Genomic DNA, 25,354 nt, shown 5'->3' with positions numbered 1-25,354 from the left:
CACATTTTAAAAAATTTTTGCCTTTTGAGAAACGCTTTGACCAATGTTTGCATATGCCACAACATGGGACATCTAGACGATGTGCTTTTTGTAGCAATAGTAAGGATCCTCACAGAACCAGGTGGGAGTGTGCGACATGTAAAGTTGGATTGTGCCTTTCCGAAAAAAAGAACTGTTTTTCATTGTATCATAAAAAGTAACCTACGTTTTATATTATTATTTAGTTATCAGTTTATTTAGTTTTCAGTTTATGTGTATTATTTAGTTATCAGTTTTTGCTTGAAAAAAAATCTCCACTTTCCTAGTGGTATCATGTCGAAACCATAGCCTATTAAAAAAAATACGTAAAAAAAATATTTTTTACTTTTTTGTCTTTTAGGAACCCAATAGAATAAGATTATTTAATTTTTACCTCAATTTTTTATTGTAAAAGTTTTCCGGAAACAAAGGGTTAATCAATTAAACTCTAACTCTGACATCTCCTTGTTTTGACAAAAAGAAAATTATTTAATTAATTTATTATTTACTCATACTTAATTTAATAAAATTTACTTTTCTTCTTTTGATTTGATCTCTTAAATTTTAAATGATTAACTGCGTAAAAGAAAAGTTCAATAAACAAATAAACAAATATGGGTTTGATATAAACAAATTTTCTCCATTCCGACAAATAATTTGACTGACCTTTTTATTTCTTCACTGCCTCGTTCTCTGGATTGCGCCGTCCTTGATTCTTCCAAACACGTACTCTCTGGATGTTGCGAAAAAGTCTCTCTCGTCACGACTGCTTCCAAAAATCACACAGGATGTGCTCGAATACTTTTACTCAGTTTTCCTTGTTCGATATCTTGTGCAAAAGATATTAATCTTTGTGCTACTCGTTCTAGACAAAACAAAGGAAGCTCCCTCGGACCAAGAAAATTGACTCTTCAACTGGTCGACAATTTGGTTTCAACTTGATTCTGCTCGCAAAGGTCGATTACACACACTCTACACTGATTACTAAACTTTTTAAAACAAAAAACTGGACTGCCTTCCACCGACGTTAATTACACAGTGACCTTATTCACACAGTGACAGTTCTTCTTGATTCATTCGTATCTCATTTAAAGAAAACACGCCTTCTTCTTGGGTTAAGATGTTTAATCCCACGTGTAACGTGATTGCTTCCTTTTTTCCGGTGTCTTCACCTCGTGTTAGAGCGTCGGCTATGATGTTATCTTTCCCTTTGATATATCGGAACTCAAAATCGTATTCCTGTAATAACAAGATGCCTCTGTGTATCCGGTTATTCACCAATCGGTCCTTCATGATGTGGACCAACGCTGCATGATCCGTCTCGATTGTGAATTTCGCCCCTAGCAGATAAAATCTTAACTTGTTCACACAAAAAAGTACGCTGGCAAACTCTAGTTCGGTCACACTATATTTTCGTTCATGTGTTTTTGTCACCCGAGAGATAAAACATACTGGCACTTCTTGTTCGTTTTGTACTTGCGATAATACTCCGGTAAAATTTGGATGGACGCATCTGTTCGAAGTATAAATGGTAGATTATACATGGGATAATATATTTTCGTTTCTTTTGAAAATTCATCTTTTAGCATTTGAAACGCCTTCTCCTGTTCCTCCTTCCAGTTCCACTTTATCCCTTTCTTTAGTAATTATGTTAAGGTATTTCCTTTTGACTTAAATCGGGAATTAATTTTTTAAAATAATTGATCGTACCGAGAAAACCCCTCAATGTTTTAAGATTTGTTGGTCTTGGGTATTCGTCAATGAGCTTGATTCTGTCTTCGGCTAAAATAACTCCTTTGTGTCCAACTTAAAACCCAAATATATCACTTCCTTTTGGAAAAATTGACATTTTTCAATGTTCAGTTTCAATCATGCTGTATCCAATTCCTCCAGAATTATTTTTATATGTTTCAAATGGCTCTGTTCATCTTGTGAAAAAATCAAAAAATCATCTATGTAGTGGACTATGAAATCTTCATGGCGGTTTAGGATGGTGTGTAGTGCTCTGACCAATGCTGCACATGCACTTTGCAATCCAAAAGGCACTACCTTAAATCGGTATACAAAACCATCGATGGAAAATGCTATGTAATTTCTACATTTTTCAGCTAAAAGTATCAACCAAAAACTATGCTTTAAATCAATTTAAGAAAATATGTGTGAACCCGTAATTCTTCCAAAAATGGCCTCGATGTTTAAATGTGATTCATATTATGATACAGTGTGTTGGTTGATATTTCTGGCATCCAAGCATAGCCTCAATTCTCCACTGCGTTTCTTTACTATCACGATTGGATTGATATAAGGTGAGTCACATCTCTTGATAATTTGATCTTCCAACATCTTATTAATCTCTTCTTTCACCCGTTGTCGATACTTATATGGAATCGGATATGTTTTCGATCGAAAGTTTTCCAAGTTTTTCACATCGATTGAATGTTCGTACTTTTTTGTCACTATATTTTCTTCATTTATTAAATTTTCATTCAGTCTCTTAAAATCAACCTCATCTCTTTTCCTTTCCTTCCCCGCAGATAATGTCTCTTTCTTTTTCCTCAATTTCTTTACACATGTTTATCGTATATTCTCTATTCCCATTGTCACATCCCTCTTCTTCAAATACCACTGTTTCAAATGTATTCTTTTCGTCTATTAATCTCACTTCTTCTTCTTCTGAGCTCATCTCTTCTTTTGAGGAATCCCAGTTTTCATTTTTTTGTTAGTAGCATTTTCTCTTCTTCTGGGCTCATCTGTTCTTTTGAGGGATCCCAGGTTTCATTTTCTTTGATCTTCTTCTGTCGTCTTTTCCTCTTTTTGCCTTGTCCTTGCTTCGTTGCCAAATTCATCTCCACTCTTTGTTCTTTATCGGATTCGTACATTTTCTGTTTCTCATGTTCCTTGTCGTTTTTCAAACTTTCCTGTTCTTCTTCATCTTCCTCTGTGATTTTCATCTTGTTATTTTTGAAATCAATTACTACATGTTTTTCTGTCAATTCGTCTACTCCGACGATCATGTCATGCGACATATTTGGCGTTATTACACATTGTAGTGCATAAAATCTCTTACCCAATCGTACCTTTATTCGTATGCCTTCATTTATTGTTGCCAATGTCCGTTTACTTGCGCCCACTAAGTTCACCCTAGGTATTTTGTAAATTAAATTTGTTAAATTAATTTCTTCTATTAATTTTCTGTTGACTAGTGTTATTTCCGAGCCAGTATCTATCAAATTTTTAATTGGTTTCTCGTTAATAAAACCATTTACAAATTTTAAATTTATTCCATTCCTTTTTTCATTGTTTCCTGCCAGTTTTATAAATTCCTTCGGGTGACAAAAAATTCCTGTTTGGTTCTTTGTTTCTAGTGAGCACCTTCGTGAAAAGACGCCGTTTGCTCCTCGTTGTTTATATTCTCGTCGTCGTGTCTCTCTTAGTCATATTTTTCTGTCTGGGCATTATTTACCTCTCTTCTATTTTCTCTTGGTCTGTCGGATCTGTTTCGGTTTTCTCGATATCCCTGTTAATTTTGTCTACCATTATTTCTGTTTTCTTGATTTGTGCGTATGGTGTTTCTATTCTGGTTATCTCGATTTTTGTCCTCATTCCATTGCCTATTTCTTTGTTCATAATTTCCTCTTCCGTTGTCTCTATTTTCGTTTTCTCTCCTGGGATTAAAATCTCGTCTTGTATAGTCCCTCCTATTATTTTCCTTCTATCCCTATAGTCCTGTGTTTCTCGGGTTCTGTAATCTTCTTGCGATCTTCTTGATTTTCTTTCTCTTAGACGTGATTCTCTTATTTGTAGGAATTGGCACAAACTATCTCTGTCTTTGTAATTTTGCAACGTGATATGACCTTCTAGCGTTTCTTCGAAATGTTTTGCAATCAGTTCGACTAATTGTTCTGACGAATAATTGTATTGTAAATGTTTGGTATTATTGTACATTTGTAATGCGTATGTTTTTTCTGAGATACCCATCCGATCATTATATTTCCCATTTTGTAATTCTTTGTTGATTTCCATTTGTTGGACTTTTCCCCAGAAATAGTTTAAAAATTTTTATTCAAACTGTTGCCAACTGTCAATTTCTTCTTCTTTGCTGTCAAACCACAGACCTGCCTCATACTTAAGATGGTTTCTGATCATTTCTTTAGCCGTTTCAAAATTTCCAATGTGCTGTACTTTCTTTTTCAGGCTATTTATGAAAGGCACTGGGTGTAATCTTCTTACATCCCCGCCAAATCGTATTTTCACGTCATCTGTGCTATGTATAACCATTTCTCTTCTTTGTCCGACATTTTGTTGAGTATTGATTTCCGCAATTTTTATTTCATTTTCTTTGACCTTTCTTTCAACTTCTTCTCTGTCTGTTTGAATAGCGTTTTCCAACTTGTTTTCCAAGTTTTCTAGTTCCTTTTTCTGGCCATTCTTTATCTCCTTCATTTTTATTTTGATTTCTTTAATCTCTATCTCCTGTTTCGCGCTCTTTTCTACAATCTTCTCGATTTTTTTCACCATTTCCTTCTTGATACTCTCTATGTTTCTGTTATTTTCCTCTATTGCTTGTTTTGTTTCCTGTTGATTGTCATCCATTTTTTTTTATGTTTGTTCCATGACTCGTTTTGCTTCTTCCTGATTTTTATCCATTTTCTGTTGTGTTTCTTTCATGACTCGTTTTGCTTCTTCCTGATTTTTATGCATTTTATCCATTTTTTTGTGATTGTATTTGCATAAGTTGTAATAATTTTTCTAAATCTGGCAAATCCTTTTTTTCTGTTTCCATGATTGTTGTGTCTAAAATGTTTTCTTGATCTGAATGTTCTCCTTGTTCCAAATGTTCTTCTTTTTCTGAATTTTTTTCTTGTTTTTTTTTCTTTGTTTTTGTTTCTTGTCTCTGGCATTAATTTTCAAGGAATATTATCCCCGCCAAATAGGAAAATTTAAAACACCCTATCTGTTGCAGACACGAAAATTTTCTTTTACCCAATGTAGTATGAATATTTCAAAAAATCATCAAATGCAAATATCAAATAAATAAAATATAATATTAGAAATTGTACCTAAAGGAAATTTATATGTCGAAATTCAAATATATCAATTTGACCACTCAATAAATAGATTTTCCAACACCTGCTTTCCTCTGTCCTCTCCTTTCAAAGTTGCAACCAGAAATACTCTAATGCACCATCAGTTGGGACGCCATTTGTTATGCTCTATTATATCTATTTAATTAGATTGATTAGCAAATTCTTACTTTAGTTAATTATTCAATTATTTTATTTACTGCCTATATAAAACAAAAACTAAATTCAAATTAAATTGTTCAACCAATTTTATTCTTGTATACAATACCTGTGATTTGTGGCTTCTAATATTTCTGATTGCTTACTTTTTCCAGAGTGGAAACAGGGAAATTGAAAACACTCAATATCATATAAATGTAATCTATTGTTTTTATCAAACAATCCGTGTACATGTGATTCAAAAAATATTAAATTTAAACTTTGTTGAAACAATCTCTTACTTAATCAATTAAACTCTAACCCTGATATCTCCTTGTTTTGAAAAAAAAAATATTTAATTAATTTATTATTTACTCATACTTAATTTAATAAAATTTAATTTTATTCTTTTGACTTGATCTCTTAAATTTTAAATGAATAACTGCGTAAAAGAAAAGTTCAATAAACAAATAAACAAATATGGGTTTGATATAAACAAGTTTCCTCCATTCCGACAAATAATTTGACTGGCCTTTTTGTTTCTTCACTGCCTCGTTTTCTGGATTGCGCCATCCTTGATGCTTCCAAACTCGTACTCTCTGGATGTTGCGAAAAAGTCCCTCTCGTCACGACTGCTTCCAAAAATCACACAGGATGTGCTCGAATACTGTTACTCAGTTTTCCTTGTTCGATATCTTGTGCAAAAAAGATATTAATCAGCTACTCGTTCTAGACAAAACAAAGGAAGCTCCCTCGGACCAGGAAAATTGACTCTTCAACCAGTCGACCATTTGGTTTCAACTTGATTCTGCTCGCAAATACCGATTACACGCACTCTACACTGATTACTAAACTTTTTAAAACAACAAAACTGGACTGCCTTCCACCGATGTTAATTACACAGTGACCTCTCGTCTCTCGCCAAATTCTGACTCCTCATTTCTCCCTTCTACCACATCCTTCCCACTCTATCAAAAACACGCCTCTCTCAAAACCATTCTTACCCATTTCTTCTGAACCAAATATTTTTTCCACAGAACTTTCCCAATTTGTCATATTTCAAGAGATATCATAATTAGTTATTTCCTACTTTCTACTTTAACATCTAAACCTCATACAATGTGTATACCACATTGAAAACCTTCCCGGAAAGGATCTTAAAACCGTCTTTGTTGTCGACCACGATGTCCACTTTCTAATCACCGCCTTGTTTGTTTTATTTATCGTTTCACTTTTTCCCGAAACACTTGTTTAAGAGCAAAATTAAATTCTAAACAAATTTGGTCATATACAGGGTGACGAAAAATTATGATTTCATGGTCGTTGATATAAACTCAATTTTTTCTGAATTTCTTTACAACAAAAAAAAATCTACAATACATATCCACAAAAAATTTTCTTTTTTAAATAGAAATTGAGTCATATTTCTGAGCTCGGTAACTTTTGAATGGTACAACCGATTTTCAAAATTAGACATGCGTTGGAAGGGTAATGATCAGTACTATAAGAAGCCGCAAAGTTCGGACTTAAATCTTTGAAGTTTTTGGGAGTTTTGGGAATGAGAACGAAAAACAGACTCTAAATAAGAAGGGCCGTAAAATCCACACCCTTTGACCAAAATGGATGGTTGATATATGAATGGGTGAGTCTTTTCCTGAAGTTTAAGATAAGATGGAAGTTGGCCCAATTTTCAATTCAGTCAGATTTATAAAATCGAAAATTTCGTGTATATATTATAGTGTCGCGTGTAGGGGGGTGTGTGTGTGCGCCACTGACGAGAACTGCCGTTCTCTGGTAATACATATCGTTAAAAGATTGCTTAATATCACTCTTGTGAGTATACAACTTACCATTAAAGGAGATATCCTGATCTAGTCGAATTAATGCAATATTATCGTGCGGTGCACCTCGCAATGTACCGTAGTCCTTATGTATGGTAACGCTCTCAATGCCAACGTCGAGGGCAGATTTTACACAAGATTTTCCCTCCGAACAACTTGAAAGACCTAGTGTAGCTTTAGCTCTGAAATAAAAATATACAAAAGATTACCAAATAACGTATATTCAGTATTATTTAACTAAGTTTTATGCCAAAAGTGTAGGCTTCATTGGCGGTCTATTTTTTTGGCGTTGGTAGGCCGTAATCTCTAAATATTTTTATTTGATGCTTCGTTTGTTGGTAGATAATATTTTCTTACTATTTTTACTTGGATAATAAGCCACAACTTAAGTTGGAAGCTACATTTATTGGTGTTTTGACTACCACTTCGGAAATCGTTATCAAAATACAAAATATTAATAAAATAACAATTTTTTATGTTGTGTTAGGGATGGCGGTTTTTGACAAAACACCGGTTTTCGGTTATACCGGTTTTTTTGCTTACGGTTTAACCTGGCGGTTATAACCGGCCAAAAAAAACCGGTTTTTGGAAAAACCGGTCTTTGGTTTTTTTAATCCAATAGGTTACAAATTTACATTTACAATACACTTTAGTTTGCGATACTCCATTAGACTCGATATCAATATGATCATAATTAGTACTACCGAAAGTCGAAAGAACATGTATTACTTTTAACACGTTTGTATATTTGTAGAATTTTAACTCATTTAGTACTTTCTGTATGAGTGTATCGTTTTGAAAACGTAGCGAAATTCTTGGAGATTCGTATTTGTAATCAGTAATTCGATATTCATAGTCAGAGCATTATTTTTGGTAATCAGAAAAAGTCATTCACCCAGTTTCAATGTCAAGAGTTAAGGTGATAAAGTAGCGATCAACAGGTGACAACAAACGCGGTCCAATATTGCGAAAGTTCTGCGAACTTTCAAAAGTGAGGCAACAGTGCTTCGGTAATTCGACACTGACAGTGACGTTTATACTATCAAAAACAATAATTTTTATACACATAGGCGCGAAATGTTGCCAAGTCAGTGACGTTCGATTTCTTGTTATACAAAAAGCGATTTTTAGTAGTTCCAAGATTACACAAAATCTAGGCATGGGATAAAAAAGTTTATTTGAAAAAAGTGTATTTTTTTTTCTCTTTCGTAATGGCGGTACAGGCTCCTTTATTCAATATTTTATTTAGTTGTAGAGTAATTTCCACATACTAACATATTTCTGAAATTGGGCTCTGTACCGCCATTCTTTATTATATTACTAATATGTGTGCCAAATATCTCGACAAAATATTCAAAATTAGAGCCGCAATCTTGGAACGCGTTTGTTGCTACCTGTTGATCGCTACTGTTTCCTCTTAAGTGTGAAAAATAGATGATGTTTGCGTCTAATTCAACCAGATTACTTCTTATGTAAATATTATGATTACAATTACCTTTTCAAGGAAATATTATAATAAAACTTAATAATTGTTTTTGGCTGATGTGAGATTGCACTTCCAGTTTGCTTCTGTATTTTATAAAATAAAATTTGAATTATTGTTTTGTTTGGAATAATTACTTAAGAATAATAATTATGATTGGGATCCAAAATAATACCTAACCTAATCTTAATCACTGTAAAAACCTAATAACGGGTTTTTACTTTAAAAAGAAAAAACCGGTTATAACCGGGACAAAAAAACAACCGGTAAAACCGGTTTTAGGTTTAAACCGGTTGTGTCGCAAAAAATTTCTTCTAGTATCCACGAGGAAAAAGTTTTCCTGTAGTTGGCTGTATACCATATATTACAAAAACAATAAAATCCTTTTTAAAGGGTATATTTTTTAAAATAAATGTCTTTTTAGGGATTTTAATATACAGTAGAACCCCGCAAATCCTAACTAATTGGGGGGCCAGCCTGTTCGGATTCCGAAAAGTTCGGATTATCCGAAAGTTGGTCTAACTAATAAGTCAAAGCTTTCGTTGTCATTGATTTTGAGTCGCTGCATATCTCACTCTCCATTTTTCCAAACTCCATTATAAGATGACCTCCTAGAAGTCATACAATAATTTCCAGAATGTGAAAATGAAGAAAAAAGTGCAATTACAGAATGGGTTGAAGCTGACGACAATGGGCACCAAGAATTTACGGACGAAGAGATTGTAGACTTGGTTCAACCTCAAGGCAATTCTAATGAAAATGAAGAAAGCAAAGAAGAAGTTTCCCTGCCACATCGACTGTCACACGCAGATGCCACTAAAACTCTGGATGTGGGTCTACGTTACGTGAAGCAGAACTGTGCTGCGTTACCGGTCGATGTAATGAATAAATCGTTCAACATCGCTGCGTTAAGTCGCTACACCTCCATGCATCACAAATGCATGCATCAGAAAGTGACCGACTTCTTTAAAATGCGCCTTAGCGCTGGAGTCCACTATCGATTTTGTAGTCGCGCGATTGTTTTGTCGCGAAAATTGAATACATTGTTTCAAATACAAGTCAATCCACGATTATTTAGTCGCAAATGGATTGACTTGTATTTGAAACAATGTGTTCAATTTTCGCGACAAAACAATCGCGCGACTACAAATCGCAAGTGGAGTCCGGCGCTTAATGCTCAATGTTCTGGTTTTACTCTGTATAATAAACACGTTTTTAATGGGAAATAAGCCACAATTTTACCAAAAAAATGATTTTATTAACGTTTCGAAGCCCAAATCGGGTTTCGTTGTCAAAATACAAAATACTACTGTCAGTAGTATTTTAACCCGATTTGGGCTTCGAAACGTTAATAAAATAATTTTTTTGGTAAAATTGTGGCTTATTTCCCATTAAAAATAGTTTATTATAAAAATGCCACAAGGAAATAGCTTCAGAACAACAATAAACACGTTCTTAAATTTTTGTCTTGAAGTTTTTATTTTTTTCCACTTTCCGTTGGTTCGGATTTGCCGAACGTTCGGATTTTCGGGGTTCGGATTTGCGGGGTTCTACTGTATACATATACCTTTTATAAAGGATCTTACCGATTTTTTTTAATATATAATTTAATTTAATCTGACACATTCATATTGATAATTCAGAAATATATTCATATTTTAATGTAGACGAGTGTAATATGATATTGCCAATATTTATGAGTTGCCTTCCTGGGACGACTTTATTGGAAGATAGTTCCTTCAATTACATGAAATTAACTTAAAGTTAAGAATATCCGTCAAGTAGGGTCAGCTTGCTAATACAATCCGCCAGATTTTACTATAGTGGGTATGGGTATTGGATTTTGACAAGAGCTATGAGTTATACCGGTTTAGTGCACAAGTTTACGTGAGATTTTCAGGGTCATAGCTCTTGTTGAAATCCATTTCCTATACGGCTTTTTATGTAAGAGGACAACTCCCACTCGGAAGCCTTTATCAGTATCTCAATCGAATCCGCCAATACACGTATAAGGTATAAGAATGATTTGTTTTGGTGGATTCAGTTTATATTTCAGTTTCCTTCCAAGTCTTTTTGAATAGTGAGTAAGTTGGTTTGTGCAAGTGACACTTCGAATTTTTTACTGATAAGAGATGGCTTGTTCATCTAAATTTCACAATTGTCGATTTTGTACCGAAGAAAAACTATGATTTTTAATGGATAACTATGAGCCGTAATTTGAACATAAAGCGGCAAACTGAGAAAATAGTGACGAGTAGAGTGATAGAGACTTGCTTCTCGAGAGTGAATCTGACGAGCTCCTGTAAAACCTGAAATTTAATGATTCTTCATTACAAGAAAACAAAAGGAGCTGTTCATATAGTAGACAAAATTGTACATCAATAGTTAAAAAACACAGCGCTAAATAATTACCAATTTTATACTACCATTGTAATTTTTTATTACCATTAGTTATTTCAGCCAAAAACACTTTCAAAATTTATAAAATAAAAAATCCAAATTACGATGAGAAACATTTGGATAAAAGACGAGGTTTTTGTGATATTTTAACGATAATATTTTTTAAAATGGGACATAAGTAGGTATTCCGTTTGTAAAATTATGTTTCATAGTATCATAAAGAGCATTCAAAACTATTTTTAACCTTCGAGTGGTAACGTACGGTCCCTGACACCGACGTAGCGGATTTTTCGCGGTAAAACTCAAATGCGCAAATTCTCATCACACTATTTAGTCTTGAAAAATCTGTGGCCAAGTGTAGATAGTTCATATGTTATTTGACCTGACGGTGTGAGAGACCGAGGTTACCATTTGTGTTATACTTAACGGTAAGTTTTTGTCGTTTTTGGTGCATAGTCAGTTTAAATAATAGATGTTAATTTTAGGAGTTGTATATGAATATTGATTATGAAAGGGAACAAGTCACGTTGCAACAACTTTTTGACGAAATTGTTGCTAATTCCGAACCAGAACCGTACAGTGCGGTGCAGTGGAGTGTATAAAAAATGAGGAAACAAACGGACAATAGTTTCAGTTTGTGTTGGACATTTGTTGAATAATTTTATTTTTTTTGTGACATTTCAACCCTTTTCGATATGTTTGTTGATACTTTGTATTCAAAAACTTGACATGTTTTTGTAAATTGTTTGTCAATTATGTTACTATCTAAAAGAAGCCACTTTTTTTAATGTGCATTTTTTCCCCGAATATAAATAAATATTGATCATTTCTTACTATATTGTTATTTAAATATAGTTATATTAAACATTTAGTCACATCAAAATATTAACACAAAATCACAACCTAAGATATTCATTATTAAAAAAGTCGGTGTCGTAGACCGACGTTACCAACTATGTTACAAGAATTCACGTTACCGGCGGAAGGTTAAAGTTTAGATATAAAATAATGTATATGTTATGGTCATATACATAACAGATGGGCGCAACATTTTGAAGAACTGCTTAGTGACAATTATGAAGATGGCGAGATGGAGGATCCCATGCTTCAAATTAATGAAGATGATCGGCAGCCACTCCCCGCCGAAGAAGAAATTAGAGAAGCCATCTTATCACTTAAAAATAACAAAGCCCCGGTTCGGATAATCCCCCTGCTGAACTCTTCAAAAACGGCGGCGACACCTTCTTAAAACACATGCATAAGCTGATAAATGCAATTTGGCAACAGAAAGAAACACCCACACACTGGAAGTTGGGTGTACTGTGTCCTCTACACAAAAAGGGAGACATGATGGTTTGTGATAATTGTCCTTCACATAACATTTCGAACATTTGTACTAATGGTAGTGGCATTTTCTGGCCGCTGATCACAGTTTAAAGAAGAAGAATAAGAAAAAAGAAGATATTAGGCTTCTTGACACGTGACGTGCGCACATCACTGTTTTTTTTTCTGTGCGCGGCTGATCACACGCGTGTTCGAAATAATTTTATAAAAATTGTTAAAAAGCGTTTAAAATGCCAAAAAGGTGTGCCACACCGGAGAATTTTCATACCGAAAAGGTGTGACATCAAAGAGTGGTTGTTTATCCCGAAAGCGGCGGAAATATGAAGAGTTGCAACAGAAATTGGTAAAGTTGAGAGAGGAAATGGATGAAAAGGACTCAGGTATTTATATTATGATATTTATTTTGATTTGCTTATGGTAGTTAAATTAAATTTAGCGTGAATAAATAGAGCTATATTTGTTAATTATTTACAAAGTGACAATCTTAATCAAATTCAAACATGGAGTCTTTTATTTTGTTGTTATCAATATATTTTTCTGTTGCCATAGTACCTGTTTTTTCGCCATCTTCCTGTTCGAATATAAAACAGGCACTATGTTGCCGGACTGCACGGGTTTTCCTGAAAATGTTTATTTCGTAGAAAATGTGTTAACATAAATTACATGCAAAAACGTCACATTTTGCAAAGAAAAAATATACTGTTTGTCTCATTAAAGGTGCCTTAAGGTAGCCCAAAGTAATACAGACTAAATAATTAAGGATATAACAATAAATCAGAGGGTACTTTTAAGTTGCCCAGAAAATCTTTATGATTATTTGACCTGCTTCTATTTCTCAGAGGCACTTTATAGTAGCCCAGAAGTATAGAATGGAATATATTTTTATTTAGCTAATTTTACACATTTTACTTCGAATTTACATCACAAGAATAGCAAGTTACTTGTACAAAATTTGTGTTTGGCTTGTCTTCAAACAATAATACTAGGGGAGCGGGTATTTTTTAATAGCCCAGAAAATCTTTATGATTTATTTGAGATGCTCCTATTTCTCAGAGGCACTTTATAGTGGCCCAGAAGTATAGTATGGAATATATTTTTATTTAACTAATTTTACACATTTTACTTCGAATTTACATCACAAGAATAGCAAGTTACTTGTACAAAATTTGTGTTTGGCTTGTCTTCAAACAATAATACTAGGGAAGCGGGTATTTTTTAATAGCCCAGAAAATCTTTATGATTTATTTGAGGTGCTCCTATTTCTCAGAGGTATTTTATAGTAGCACAGAAATTTAAAATAGAATACATAATATTTATTTAAATATTTGTTTGTACATTTTACCTTGATTTCACTTTTCAAGCGTAGCAAGTTTACTTACACTAAATTTTTATTTGGTTTTGTCAAAATATTAAAAATAATATTACAGAAACCATTGTGGAGGTGCATAGCCCATCAGTTTCACTAAATAATACAGAAAATGAGATCCAATGCAATTTGAGCGTAACTGAAGCATAATTGAAGATTTTAGGGCAAGTGAAGATCTACAACCAGCAGTACTTATTGAGGAGTCACAACAACAGACAGAAGATTTTTTCATTGGAGAGGTACCTACACAAAAAGAATCTATTTCTCTAAATATGATTAACTTAATTGGGGAAGACCCATTAAAAACTAACCTTAATGCTTCTGAAATGTTGCCAGATGTAGCAGAAAGGCTAAACTATTCCCTTTCCAAAGGCTTAGACAAAAGTATTGTGGGTAAACTTACAGAAAAATTCTTACCTGCTACAAACTGCGAAAGACTTTGCCCACCTCAGTTGAATTCTGAGATTTTATCTGCCATAAAAGATAAAAATAAAATTAGGGAAGATAAAGACTTGCAAACTATGCAAACAATTTTAGCTGCAAGTATTATGTCCCTTTATAAAGAGGTCGAATATCGAAACAATTGCCAATTACATAAACTTCAATATAGAAGTGTTTTATAAGACGTCCTTGCACAGAACATTTTTGCTCAGTTATTCGTTAAATTTAAAATTTAAAAAATTATTAGACGAGCAACCTATAGATAAATATTTATTTGGGGAGAATTTGATTGAAATGTTGAAAGAAAGCAAAGATACAAGATCAGCAGCTGTTCAAGTCAGCTCTATAATGAAGCCACAAAAAGCCACTTTTTATCCGAAGACCGCGCCACAACGCCAAGCTGTTTTTTCCACTGAGCATCCAACAAGAGTACTTCCAGAATCTTACAACTTCAATCAACAGAGTTTAAACTTCAATCCAGCCTCGAACAGACCAAGATTTCGACAAAGTCAGTACCCAAATCATCCTCAACCAACATCGAGATACAAACAGACGAGCAGACAACAGCATCAAAACCCAACCAGAACAACCAGGAGGTCATACTAAAGGTAAATAAAAAATCAGCAGAAAATGTGGCTAATTATTTTAAAAACCGGAAAAAGATTACTTCAGACAACAAAGTTTTAAGTTGGGTCCAAGGTTTTAATATTTTGTTTAAAACAACACCGTCTCAAGAGAGAGCACCAAAAGTTTTTCATAGACCCAAATGAGTCGTATGATTTAGCTATAAAGCAATTACTAGATAAGGGAGCTATTTCTTCTTCTTAGCATACAAGAGAGCAATTCCTTTCTTCATATTGTCTAGTGCCCAAAAAGGACGGAAGTCATAGATTTGTTTTAAATTTAAAACAGTTAAATTGCTTTATAGAAGCCCCACATTTTAAGTTGGAAGACTATAGGTCAGTTCTCAAGCTCATTTTTCAAGGGTTGTTTTATGGCAAAAGTAGATTTACAAGATGCCTATTTTGCTATTCCTCTTCATGAAAATTAAAAAGAAAAATATTTAAAATTGGAGTACAAAAATATTCTATATCATTTCAACTTCTTACCATTTGGTTTGAATATCTCGCCTTTTATATTTACGAAAACCTTAAAACTAGCCTTAAACAATCTAAGAACAAGAGGCTTTACTTCTGTCATTTTTTTAGATGACATTTTACTGATTTCAAAATCATATTTAGAATTTAAGGAAAATATTGTTGAAACTTGTTCTTTTTTCCGCCTGGGATTTACTATAAATAAAAAAAAAAGTATACTTTCACCCACAAAAACTATAACTTTTCTTGGTTTTACGTTTGATTCTAATAAAATGATATATTTTGCACCTGCTGACAAAAAAAGAAAAAATAATTAATAGTATTCAGACCATCAAAAATAAAAGTACATGTACGATAAGATCATTTGCAGTTTTAATCGGTCAGTTGGTAGCAGTTTGTCCTTCAGTTAAATATGGAAAATTATACTTAAAAAATTTAGAAAAAGAAAAGTGGCTTGCTCCTTCTAAAACTAATAGTTTTAACACAAAAATGACCATACCTAAATACTTGTAAAACGATTTCAATTGGTGGTTATATAACATACCAATTAGTGAACAAAATATAAAAAAATCTGATTATGTACTTGAAATATTTTGTGATGCATCTCTTTTAGCATGGGGAGCATACTGTAATGATAATAAAACTCATAGTTTTTGGAGTTATGGACAGCGAGAACTACATATAAATGTACTTGAGCTATTGGCAGCATATAATGACTTGAAATCCTTTTCCAAGGAATATAGGAATTGTAATATTTTGCTAAGAATAGATAACACAACAGCTGTATCTTGTATTAACAAGATGGGGAGTGTGCAATACTCTAATCTAATCTTAACAACATTTGCAGAGAAATTTGACAATACTGTGAAAATAGAAATTTAAAAATATTTGCATCTTATATCAGTACAAAAGAAAATATTATTGCTGATTCAGAGTCAAGATTTTTGAAAATAGGAACAGAGTATTCTTTAAGTGATAATTGTGTTAATATAATTTTTAAACAGCTTCATATTCCAGAAATCGATTTGTTTGCCACATAACTTAACAAAAAATGTACAAGGTATGTATCTTGGAAACCTGACCCCGAATCGGAGAAAGTTGATGCCTTCACTCTAAATTGGCATGTATTAAAATTTTATGCTTTTCTACTCCACCTTTTGCTATTATTCCAAGAGTTTTAGAAAAAATCATATGTGACAAAGCAGTAGGAATTGTGGTAGTAGCAGAATGGCCAACTCAGCCTTGCCAACCAACCTGGGATATCAGGCAAAAAGATAATTTTAGGACCTGGTAAAAATTTAATTTTGCACCCTTTTAGTCTTCCATATCCGGGACACCGACATCTTACCCTGACTATCGCATGTTTGTCAGGCAAGATTTTTTAAGAAAAGGTATTCCTGAGCATTCCATCACAATTATGATTGCATCTATTACAACAAAAACACTAAATTTATATGATACAGTTTTCAAGAGACGGTGGAGGTATAGTATAGAAAAAATATGGACCCTTTTGCTTATGAATTATCAAATATTATTAATTTTATTAAATATATCGTAGATCGGGATTATACATATAGCTCTATAAACATTCATAGAGCTGCATTGGCATTGATAATACATATACCATAAAATCATAAAAACATGTTTAAAAATTTTTACAAAGGTATATATACCAAATATCAATTTACTTGAGACCCTCAACCAGTATTATTCTCTCACATGTCTTTCCTTGAAAGAACTTACTTACAAACTTGTAATGTTAATTGCTCTGACTACAGCTCACAGGTTGCAAACCCTATCCCTAATAAAAATTCAAAATATTTTCATGGATCAAGATAAAATTGCGATTATGATACCAGATAGGATAAAGACTTCTTCGAAAAATAAAAATCAACCTATTTTAAGATTTCTCTATTTTAAAGAAAAACCACAGTTGTGTGTAGCATCGACTTTATGTCACTATTTAGAGATTTCTAAAATCATTCGTCCTCAATCAGAGGACAAGTTGTTTATAACAATAAAAAAAACATAGAAAGCAGCATTTACGAAGACTTTGAGTAGATGGCTAAAAGATGTTTTAAAATTATGTAACATAGACACCAATATGTTTAAAGGGTGTAGTGTTAGATAAGCACCTACGTCAGCAGGAGCTAGAGCTGGATTAAATATAGAAACTATTAGAGAGACGGCGGGATTGACAGAAAATTCTCAAGTATTTAATATTTTTTATAATAAACCTCTAGCAAAAGATTACGGACTCTTTGCAAAAACTATATTGTCTGTTTAGTCCATGTATGCTTCTGCGTTTGTTTATTGTTTGTTATACGTTTGTAATTATATGTTTATGTTATTATTATTGCATAAGAACATTAATGTTCTTATTATTTACAAACATTACTCTTAATTGTTCTAATACATTCTCTCTTTTTTTTTGTAAAGTTCCTAAAAAAAAAAATGTAAAGTATCGATTTTTGGATTGCAATGTAGTGTTGTTTAATTATCGCACAATATTGCTTAATCTTTCAACAGCCTACCATTAGTACAAATGTTCGAAATGTTATGTGAAGGACAATTAATTGATTGGTTGACTTACCTGTTAAGGAAGGACAATCATAATTGTCCTATCTTACATTTCGAACATTTGTACGCTCCCTCCCTTTGATTCTTTCGAACCCACCCGTTTTTGTGCGATCAAAATAAAAAAAAAACAGTGATGTGCGCACGTCACGTGTCAAGAAGCCTAATATCTTCTTTTTTCTTATTCTTCTTCTTTAAACTGTGATCAGCGGCCAGAAAATACCACTACCATTAGTACAAATGTTCGAAATGTAAGATAGGACAATTATGATTGTCCTTCCTTAACAGGTAAGTCAACCAATCAATTAATTATAGAGGCATCACTCTCCTCAGTATGGCATATAAAGTGTTGTCCAACGTACTGTACAAAAGACTTCTCCCCTACGCTGAAGAAATAGTAGGAGGATATCAGTGCGGTTTCCGTCCTAATAAATCAACAACGGACCAGATATTTACAGTGAGGCAGATCTTTGAAAAAACCCTAGAGTTCGGCGTCGACACCCACCACATATTCGTGGACTTCAAAGCCGCATAAGACTCAGTTAATAGAGGTAAAATTCTACTTGCTATGGTAGAATTTAAAATACCGCTTCATCTTGTCCAATTAACTTAACTTACGCTCACAGGAGCAGAGATCCTGGTAAAGATCCAGAACGATTTCTCAAGACCCTTCCATTGCAAAAATGGACCAAGACAGGGTGATGGAATATCGTGTCTCTTATTTAACCTGGCATTAAAAAAATAATTCGAGTGTCCCAAATTAATACGAATGGTAATATATTTAACAAATCAGTACACATTGTCGGATACTCAGATGACATAGACATCATGGGTAGATCTAAAAAATCTCTGACTGAAGCATTTCGGTCGTTAAGAGCATCTGCACAGAGAATGGGGCTAAATATAAATGTTCAAAAGACCAAATATATGTGTTGCACTAGGTCAAGTAACCCGACACATACAAGAATAATAATTGACAACCTAGAACTGGATGGTGTCGACACCTTCATATACTTAGACTCGCTGCTAACTAAAGATAACAATGTCAGTAAAGAAATTAAAAGAAGAGTAGTGCTCGCCAATAAGTGCTACTATGGCTTAAGAAGACAGACGGCCTCAAAAATACCTAAAAAAATTAAATTGACTGTCTACAAAACACTAATAAGACCAGTGCTAACATATGGCTCAGAAACTTGGTCACTTAGAATGACCAAGAGCTTGAGCGAAAAATTCTAAGACGAATATTTGGTGGCATAAAAGAACAAGGTTTGTGGCGCAGGCGTTACAACTTTGAGTTGTATAGAAATTTTGGAGAACCTGACGTTGTACAATTCATTAAGGTAGCACGCCTTAGATGGATAGGTCATGTAATCAGGCGAGAGGAAGATGCCATAGTCAGAAAAGTTTTCAACCGAAGAGGGCCGATAGGACAACGAGCAAGAAGAAGACCGAGAGTTAGGTACCAAGACAACATAGAAACTGATTTCAAATCTCTTGGAATTAGAGCATGGAGAAGAGTTGCCAGAGACGGATCTACGAAAAAAGGTCGCCAACAATTGGTCGAGCGAAAAAATGTCGCGCACATTTGAGCGCGTATCAAAAGGTCGCCGGCGAAAAAACAGCGCCGACGAAATAAGGTCGCGTGCAATTGATCGCGCGAAAAAAGATCGCGTCAGAAAATATGTTTTCCACCTACCTCTACCGAAAGTATACTTTTCCGGACCTGATTGTAGGGAGCAAAGTTGTACTTTTCCTCCCTAGGGAGGAAAATATTTTTCCTCCCTAGGGAGGAAAAGTAAAAGTGACGTCACGGTATTTCATTCATGAAATATAACTTATTGACGCCCTGTACAATATCTATTTTCTATTACGTAAGTACCTATACATTTTAACGTTTATTTAAAAACACTCTATATTTTGCAGAATGGTAAAAAACAGTAAATTGTTATTCTGATTTAACAATGTTTACATTAATAATTTGACTTTTATTTGACAGTTGACAGTTATATTGTACCTACTAATTAGTTTTAGTTCTAATAAATTTTGTTGGTTAGTTACATAAATAAATTAAGTAAAAATGAAAAAATTACTTGTTATTTGAGGAAGGTGGAAAAACCATATGTATAACATGGGAGTAAAGTGCCTTTTCCTCCCTTGAATGATTACTGCCCTCCGCTACGCGTCGGGCAGTAAACTTCATTCTCGGGAGGAAAAGAAGCACTTTCCTCCCTTGTTATACAAATAGCTATTTCATTTGCATACTTTAGCTTTCCTTCACACTTAATCCAGGCTTAGGTCAGATTTAGATGATGCAATAGAACTAAAGGATTGCTGTTAAATAATGACCCAAACAGTTAAATATTTTCTTATTAGTCATTTTAACCTATTGGTAAAAAATATTTCGTCAACCCAATATTGACTTCTAAATGACTTTAGTTTTATTTTCCACTTTAAATAATAGGAAAATAATTGGAAGTAAATAATCCTATTTGAAATTGATCATGTAAAATGTTCGACCAATTTAATGGTCGAATTAAGGTAATTTTAACTGTAAATGTTGTAGGGAAAGTACCTAGAGGTATTATTTCACGACTTGGCAGTGTCGCAAAATTTACCCTTGGTTATTTAAGAGTAAGTTTTAATATAAGCTTAATATATTTTACAGGGTATATACTACATATAGATAGGGTAGGTTAAGGGCTACCATCTTTATTAAAATAAAATTTCCCAAATAAAATAATGATATTGTGGTTAAAAATTATATAACAGGCACAATTTCATTAATACATTGTCACTGGTGAGTACTTATTGAAGATATCATAGTTAAAGAATACATTTATATTAATAACAGATTTGCATACTTTAACTTTCCTTCACACTTTATCCAGGCTTAGGACTGGCAGTTAGTAACTGGCGTGTTTAAAAGTTTTTTTAATTTTAATTTTTTTATTTTTTTCTAATTTTTTTTTTTTTTTATTTTTATTTTTTTGTGTTTTTTTAATATTTATTTTTTTTTGTTTTTTTTTAAATTTTTTTTAATTGTTTTTTAGTTTTTTATACTTGCAGTTGAAAATTTTGGGCAATTCCTCTTAAATATTCTAGATTTGGCCGGTTCCCGTATTGCAAACAAATCGTTTTTATTCGCCGCGCTGTATCTTTATAAATTTTTTTTTGAGGTTGTTGGTTTCCAGCTATGTATTGCTCCACTTTTAATCGATTTAAACTCTCTTCTTTCTTTAGCCCCGTAATAAACTTCCATAGATTTGGGTGTGCTGCATTTAATATCGAGGAGAAGCTGTTGTGCCAACCTTCGACAGCATTATTAGTACGCGGTAGATCTTCCTCTATAAATTCGAAGCAATTCCAAAGATTCCTTGGAAACATTGGCGGTCTTCTTTGTTGTCGTCGATCCAATCTGCCTATCCATACATCCTCAAAGTAGTTTATTAAAGGTGTTAGTAAATTTTCATTTTGAGTGTAAAACTCGCTGTCCAGTAGCTCTCCGAATGTTGCAACAACATCTACTTCAGGTACGAAGGCTAGGGCTGCCAATTGTCGCAGATGTAGAGCAAAATTCGCGTCTTCTGTATAAACTTGTTGCAGTCCTGTACCTTGCATGTTTCTCCACAAACATTGTGTGAAATGAAAGAAACATCCACGGATTCTGACTTCAGGAAACTCTTGTTGTAAAGCATTAATTGCTGCTTTTTCATAATCCACCATTATTGTTGTAGGACGTAAACCTGGTCGTAACGTTTTTAATTCATGGAAGAGTCGAGTGTATGTTGCCTGAGTTTTATTAGGAAGTAGAGCAAAAACAGTTGGAATAACGTTGCTATACTGTACGCCATGTATTGTATACAGCTGACCAAACAATAGAGGAGTACATGTGAATGTTCCATCGGCATACCAGTGTTCACAGCTCGCCATCAAAGTTAAATTTCTTTCAGTGGAAAATATTAAAATTCTCTGTTCGTTTGGACCACTGTCAAATAAAAGAAACGGTTCGCCGTTATTGTTTCTGGTGTATTCTTCCGGAATAATAAGCTCTGTTAAGCTTCTTGGATTTGCCGGAATAGCTTCCACTCTTTGGCGTGTGTTCTGAATAGTTCGCTTTAGGGATGAAATAGAAGGTAGCTGCCCAGTTGCACCCATAGACACTTCTTGTGAAACGGTAGCTATGATTCCTTGTGTTGTTAGTTCAACTTGATGAGCCAGTTCTTTCATTCTGTTACAAGCCTTTTTTCCCAAGCCTCCCGGTACATTTATGCTTATTGTACTGAGCGCACTTCCAAATTGTCTTTTGATCAATCGTTTTTTCCTTTCTATGGATATATCCATTATACACCAACATATTGGCACCTTTTTGACTCTTTACGTAAGTTAAGACCATCTTGACAAATCGACAAGCTAATGAATAATGAGATATACGATATTTTTCCCATCTTCTTATACATCCAAAATACATTAAAAAGTAATAAAAGTACGTTTCACGAATATGGAATAATAATTACCACATTAGTGAATAACGCACAATTAGACAAAGAACTTTTGTACAATATTTATTTTAGCATTTCCAATAATGTCTTATCGTAATGACTTCATGGAATTCCTAATAAATACCTACACAATAAGGTGCCCTTATCTAAACTACTTATTCTTCACTAATCTGCATAACGACTTTCTACTAAGAACCAATTATGCTAATTACCGGTCTCTGAAAATACCAAAAATAGGTAAACTGGTACCTGGTATTCGTTTGTATGTAATATATACTGTAAATAGAACTATTATTACTGTACATTTTTAACGATATCCGATTAGGAAGAGCAAACACTTTTAAACACGCCAGTTTTTTGCTGACAGTCCTAAGCCTGTAAAAAGTGTGAAGGAAAGTACCTTTCTGAATTTATTAGATCCATATATTAAAATTATTCACGTAGAACAAAAAAAATACTTTCTTCATGTTAAAAATTGTTCAATTTTCAAGTATATTCACTTGAATAACCTGAAAATACCATATGAAATAATTTCCCATTCTCCTATATTTCCCATCTTCCTACACATCCAAAATACATTAAAAAGTATTTAGATATACGTTATTTTTCCCATCTTCTTATACATCCAAAATACATTAAAAAGTAATTAGATGGAATTCCAAGACTAATCGGCTCATAATGCATAAAGTTAAAGTATGCAAATAGAATTTCTTTAGAACCTTTTTGAAAACCAATTGAATGGTTTTAATAATGTAAAACATGACGCGATCTTTTTTCGCGCGATCAATTGCACGCGACCTTATTTCGTCGGCGCTGTTTTTTCGCCGGCGACCTTTTGATACGCGCTCAAATGTGCGCGACATTTTTTCGCTCGACCAATTGTTGGCGACCTTTTTTCGCGACACCGCCAGAGACAAGGGCGAATGGTGGATTGTTCTGAAGAAGGCTTTGGCTCATAAAGAGCTGTAACGCCACTGATGATGATGATATGTTATGGTCAAAGCCCGAATTTCAGTCACTCCTAGGTTTGACTAGGCAATCCTCAGGTCTGACTGACGGTCTTAGTCAAAGCCTGAAATAAATTACAGTTTTATGAAATTATAGGAAATTTTTTTTCACTTAATTGTTTCAAAGCATTAGCCTGAGCATAAAGACCTTCAATCGCATTTCCTTTATTTATTTTAATATTTTTTAACTATTTAGAATGGGAAATAAGCCACAATATTATTAAAAAATGATTTTTATTAACGTTTCGACGCCCAAATCGGGTGCCGTTGTCAAAATACCAGATATGGTATAATATAATATAATACCGTTGTCAAAATAGTATTTTGACAACGGCACCCGATTTGGGCGTCGAAACGTTAATAAAAATCATTTTTTAATAATATTGTGGCTTATTTCCCATTCTAAATAGTTAAAATTGTAAAAATGCCACAAGAAAATAGCTTCAGAACAACTTTAATATTTTTGTTTGTGCACAACGCATGCTCGAACGTGTGCCAAGCAGATGCTCGAAATATTTTGGGTATCATACAAGATAAAACAATAATTGACGGTTTATGTAGAGTTGGTATGATATACGGAACAATAAACACACTTATTTCAAGAAATCAAATTAAAGAATGCAAAGAGAATTTTCCTAATTTCGAAGATGTTCCAGACATTAAGCTCTCTCCAAGAGAAATTAGTACAAAAGATTCTAAATTTGGACAACAAGGATTTATAAAATACCACTGAAATAAGAAATACTCTTCAAAACCATGTAAGTCTAAGAGGTCTAGCAACTCTAAATGTCACAATGCCTCAACATGCGAGAATAAACACTATTTTTTTAATTTTATTTACGACAATATAATAGTTATTAAGGTACCAAGGGTATTATAAGGATAATAACGCTTGAGGTCAATGGTGTATTTACCGAGGGTCTTCGGCCCGAGGGATATACGTTGACCGAAAGCGTTATTGAAGTTATACTTCTTTAGGCGCGATTGAGATTGAGGGTGAATTTATATTGATCTGCGCGCATGCGCACACCGACAGTTTGGTATTAGTCTTTATACGGGCTCTGATTGGGTGTTGAAATGATCTGTCAATAATTGTTCAATATGGAGGTTATCGGTAAACAAAAATGTATAATATATTAGTTTTTATTGTTGTGAGGACAGAAATAAAATCAAATTTATAATTATAGTGACTTTTTAAATAGTTTTAAAAAGCCACAGGTACGTAATTCTAAATGTTTCAGTTGTATTCCAATAAAAAATTATCTTCATACCTATTTGGAAAATGTAAAAAAAATAATGTAATTACCTAGTACTTGCTATGCTATAACCCTAGTAGGCAATGCTTTAATTTACATAATCTGTTTACCAACAAACTTTCTACAAATTTTCATCTAATGTATCGTTTTCTTACTCTATATATTGTTGTATTTTAATTCGACAAAAATCAAACTAATAAAAATTCATATAAACCAAATGTCAAAAAGTTGTTCAGTTTGTGTATATTCCCACATGACGTATACGCAAAGGTGGTGCAGTTTGAAATCGCTTCAACTCTCGTACGGCGGGATACGCGGGAAGTAGGTTTAAGCCCAATGCAAGGTATATTATTTTTTTATTTTTTTTATAGATTTTATGATTGTAAGTATATTATTATATAATTTTTTTCAGAAAATACGTATTTAATTAAAATTTTTGGCAACAATTATTGTTCAGAAATCATTTCTGGCATTGTTCAATGTGTTTGTGTGTGTTTTATTCTTTTATTTTTTTAATTTTTGGTATTGTTTTATAAAAATTTTTGGAAAGGAGTAGAGAAACTGTTTAAAGTATATGGATTTCGTTGAAATCATATAATAGAAGTATAACTTTTTACGTGCGTACAAAGTACACACATTCTTTTTATTATTATAATACCCGTGGTGCCTTCAACGTTTAATGTCCGACTAAATTATTCTTTATATTATGCGAAAAATTTGAATGAATTTTGAATTAATTTGTTTTTAAATATGTACATTTACCAGTAACAGTAGTAACGTAATTGTGGTAGCCATAGTTTTAC

At 33.2% G+C, this 25,354-nt stretch overlaps 1 protein-coding gene across 1 annotated transcript in view; it reads right to left on the bottom strand.

The window, feature by feature from the left end:
- LOC114327664 (phenoloxidase-activating factor 1) overlaps nt 1–25,354 on the bottom strand; it is a 70,771-nt gene that overhangs the window by 29,185 nt on the left and 16,232 nt on the right. Inside the window, exon 4 of the mRNA XM_028276338.2 lies at nt 7,091–7,263. Coding sequence (XP_028132139.2) covers nt 7,091–7,263 — 173 coding nt within the window. The remainder of the gene's footprint in view (nt 1–7,090; nt 7,264–25,354) is intronic.

The sequence above is a fragment of the Diabrotica virgifera genome, chromosome 7 (genome assembly GCF_917563875.1).
Source record: "Diabrotica virgifera virgifera chromosome 7, PGI_DIABVI_V3a".
Classification (NCBI taxonomy): domain Eukaryota; kingdom Metazoa; phylum Arthropoda; class Insecta; order Coleoptera; family Chrysomelidae; genus Diabrotica; species Diabrotica virgifera.
The sequence above is the reverse complement of the archived record's forward strand: the minus strand, read 5'-3'. Positions and strand labels throughout refer to the sequence as shown.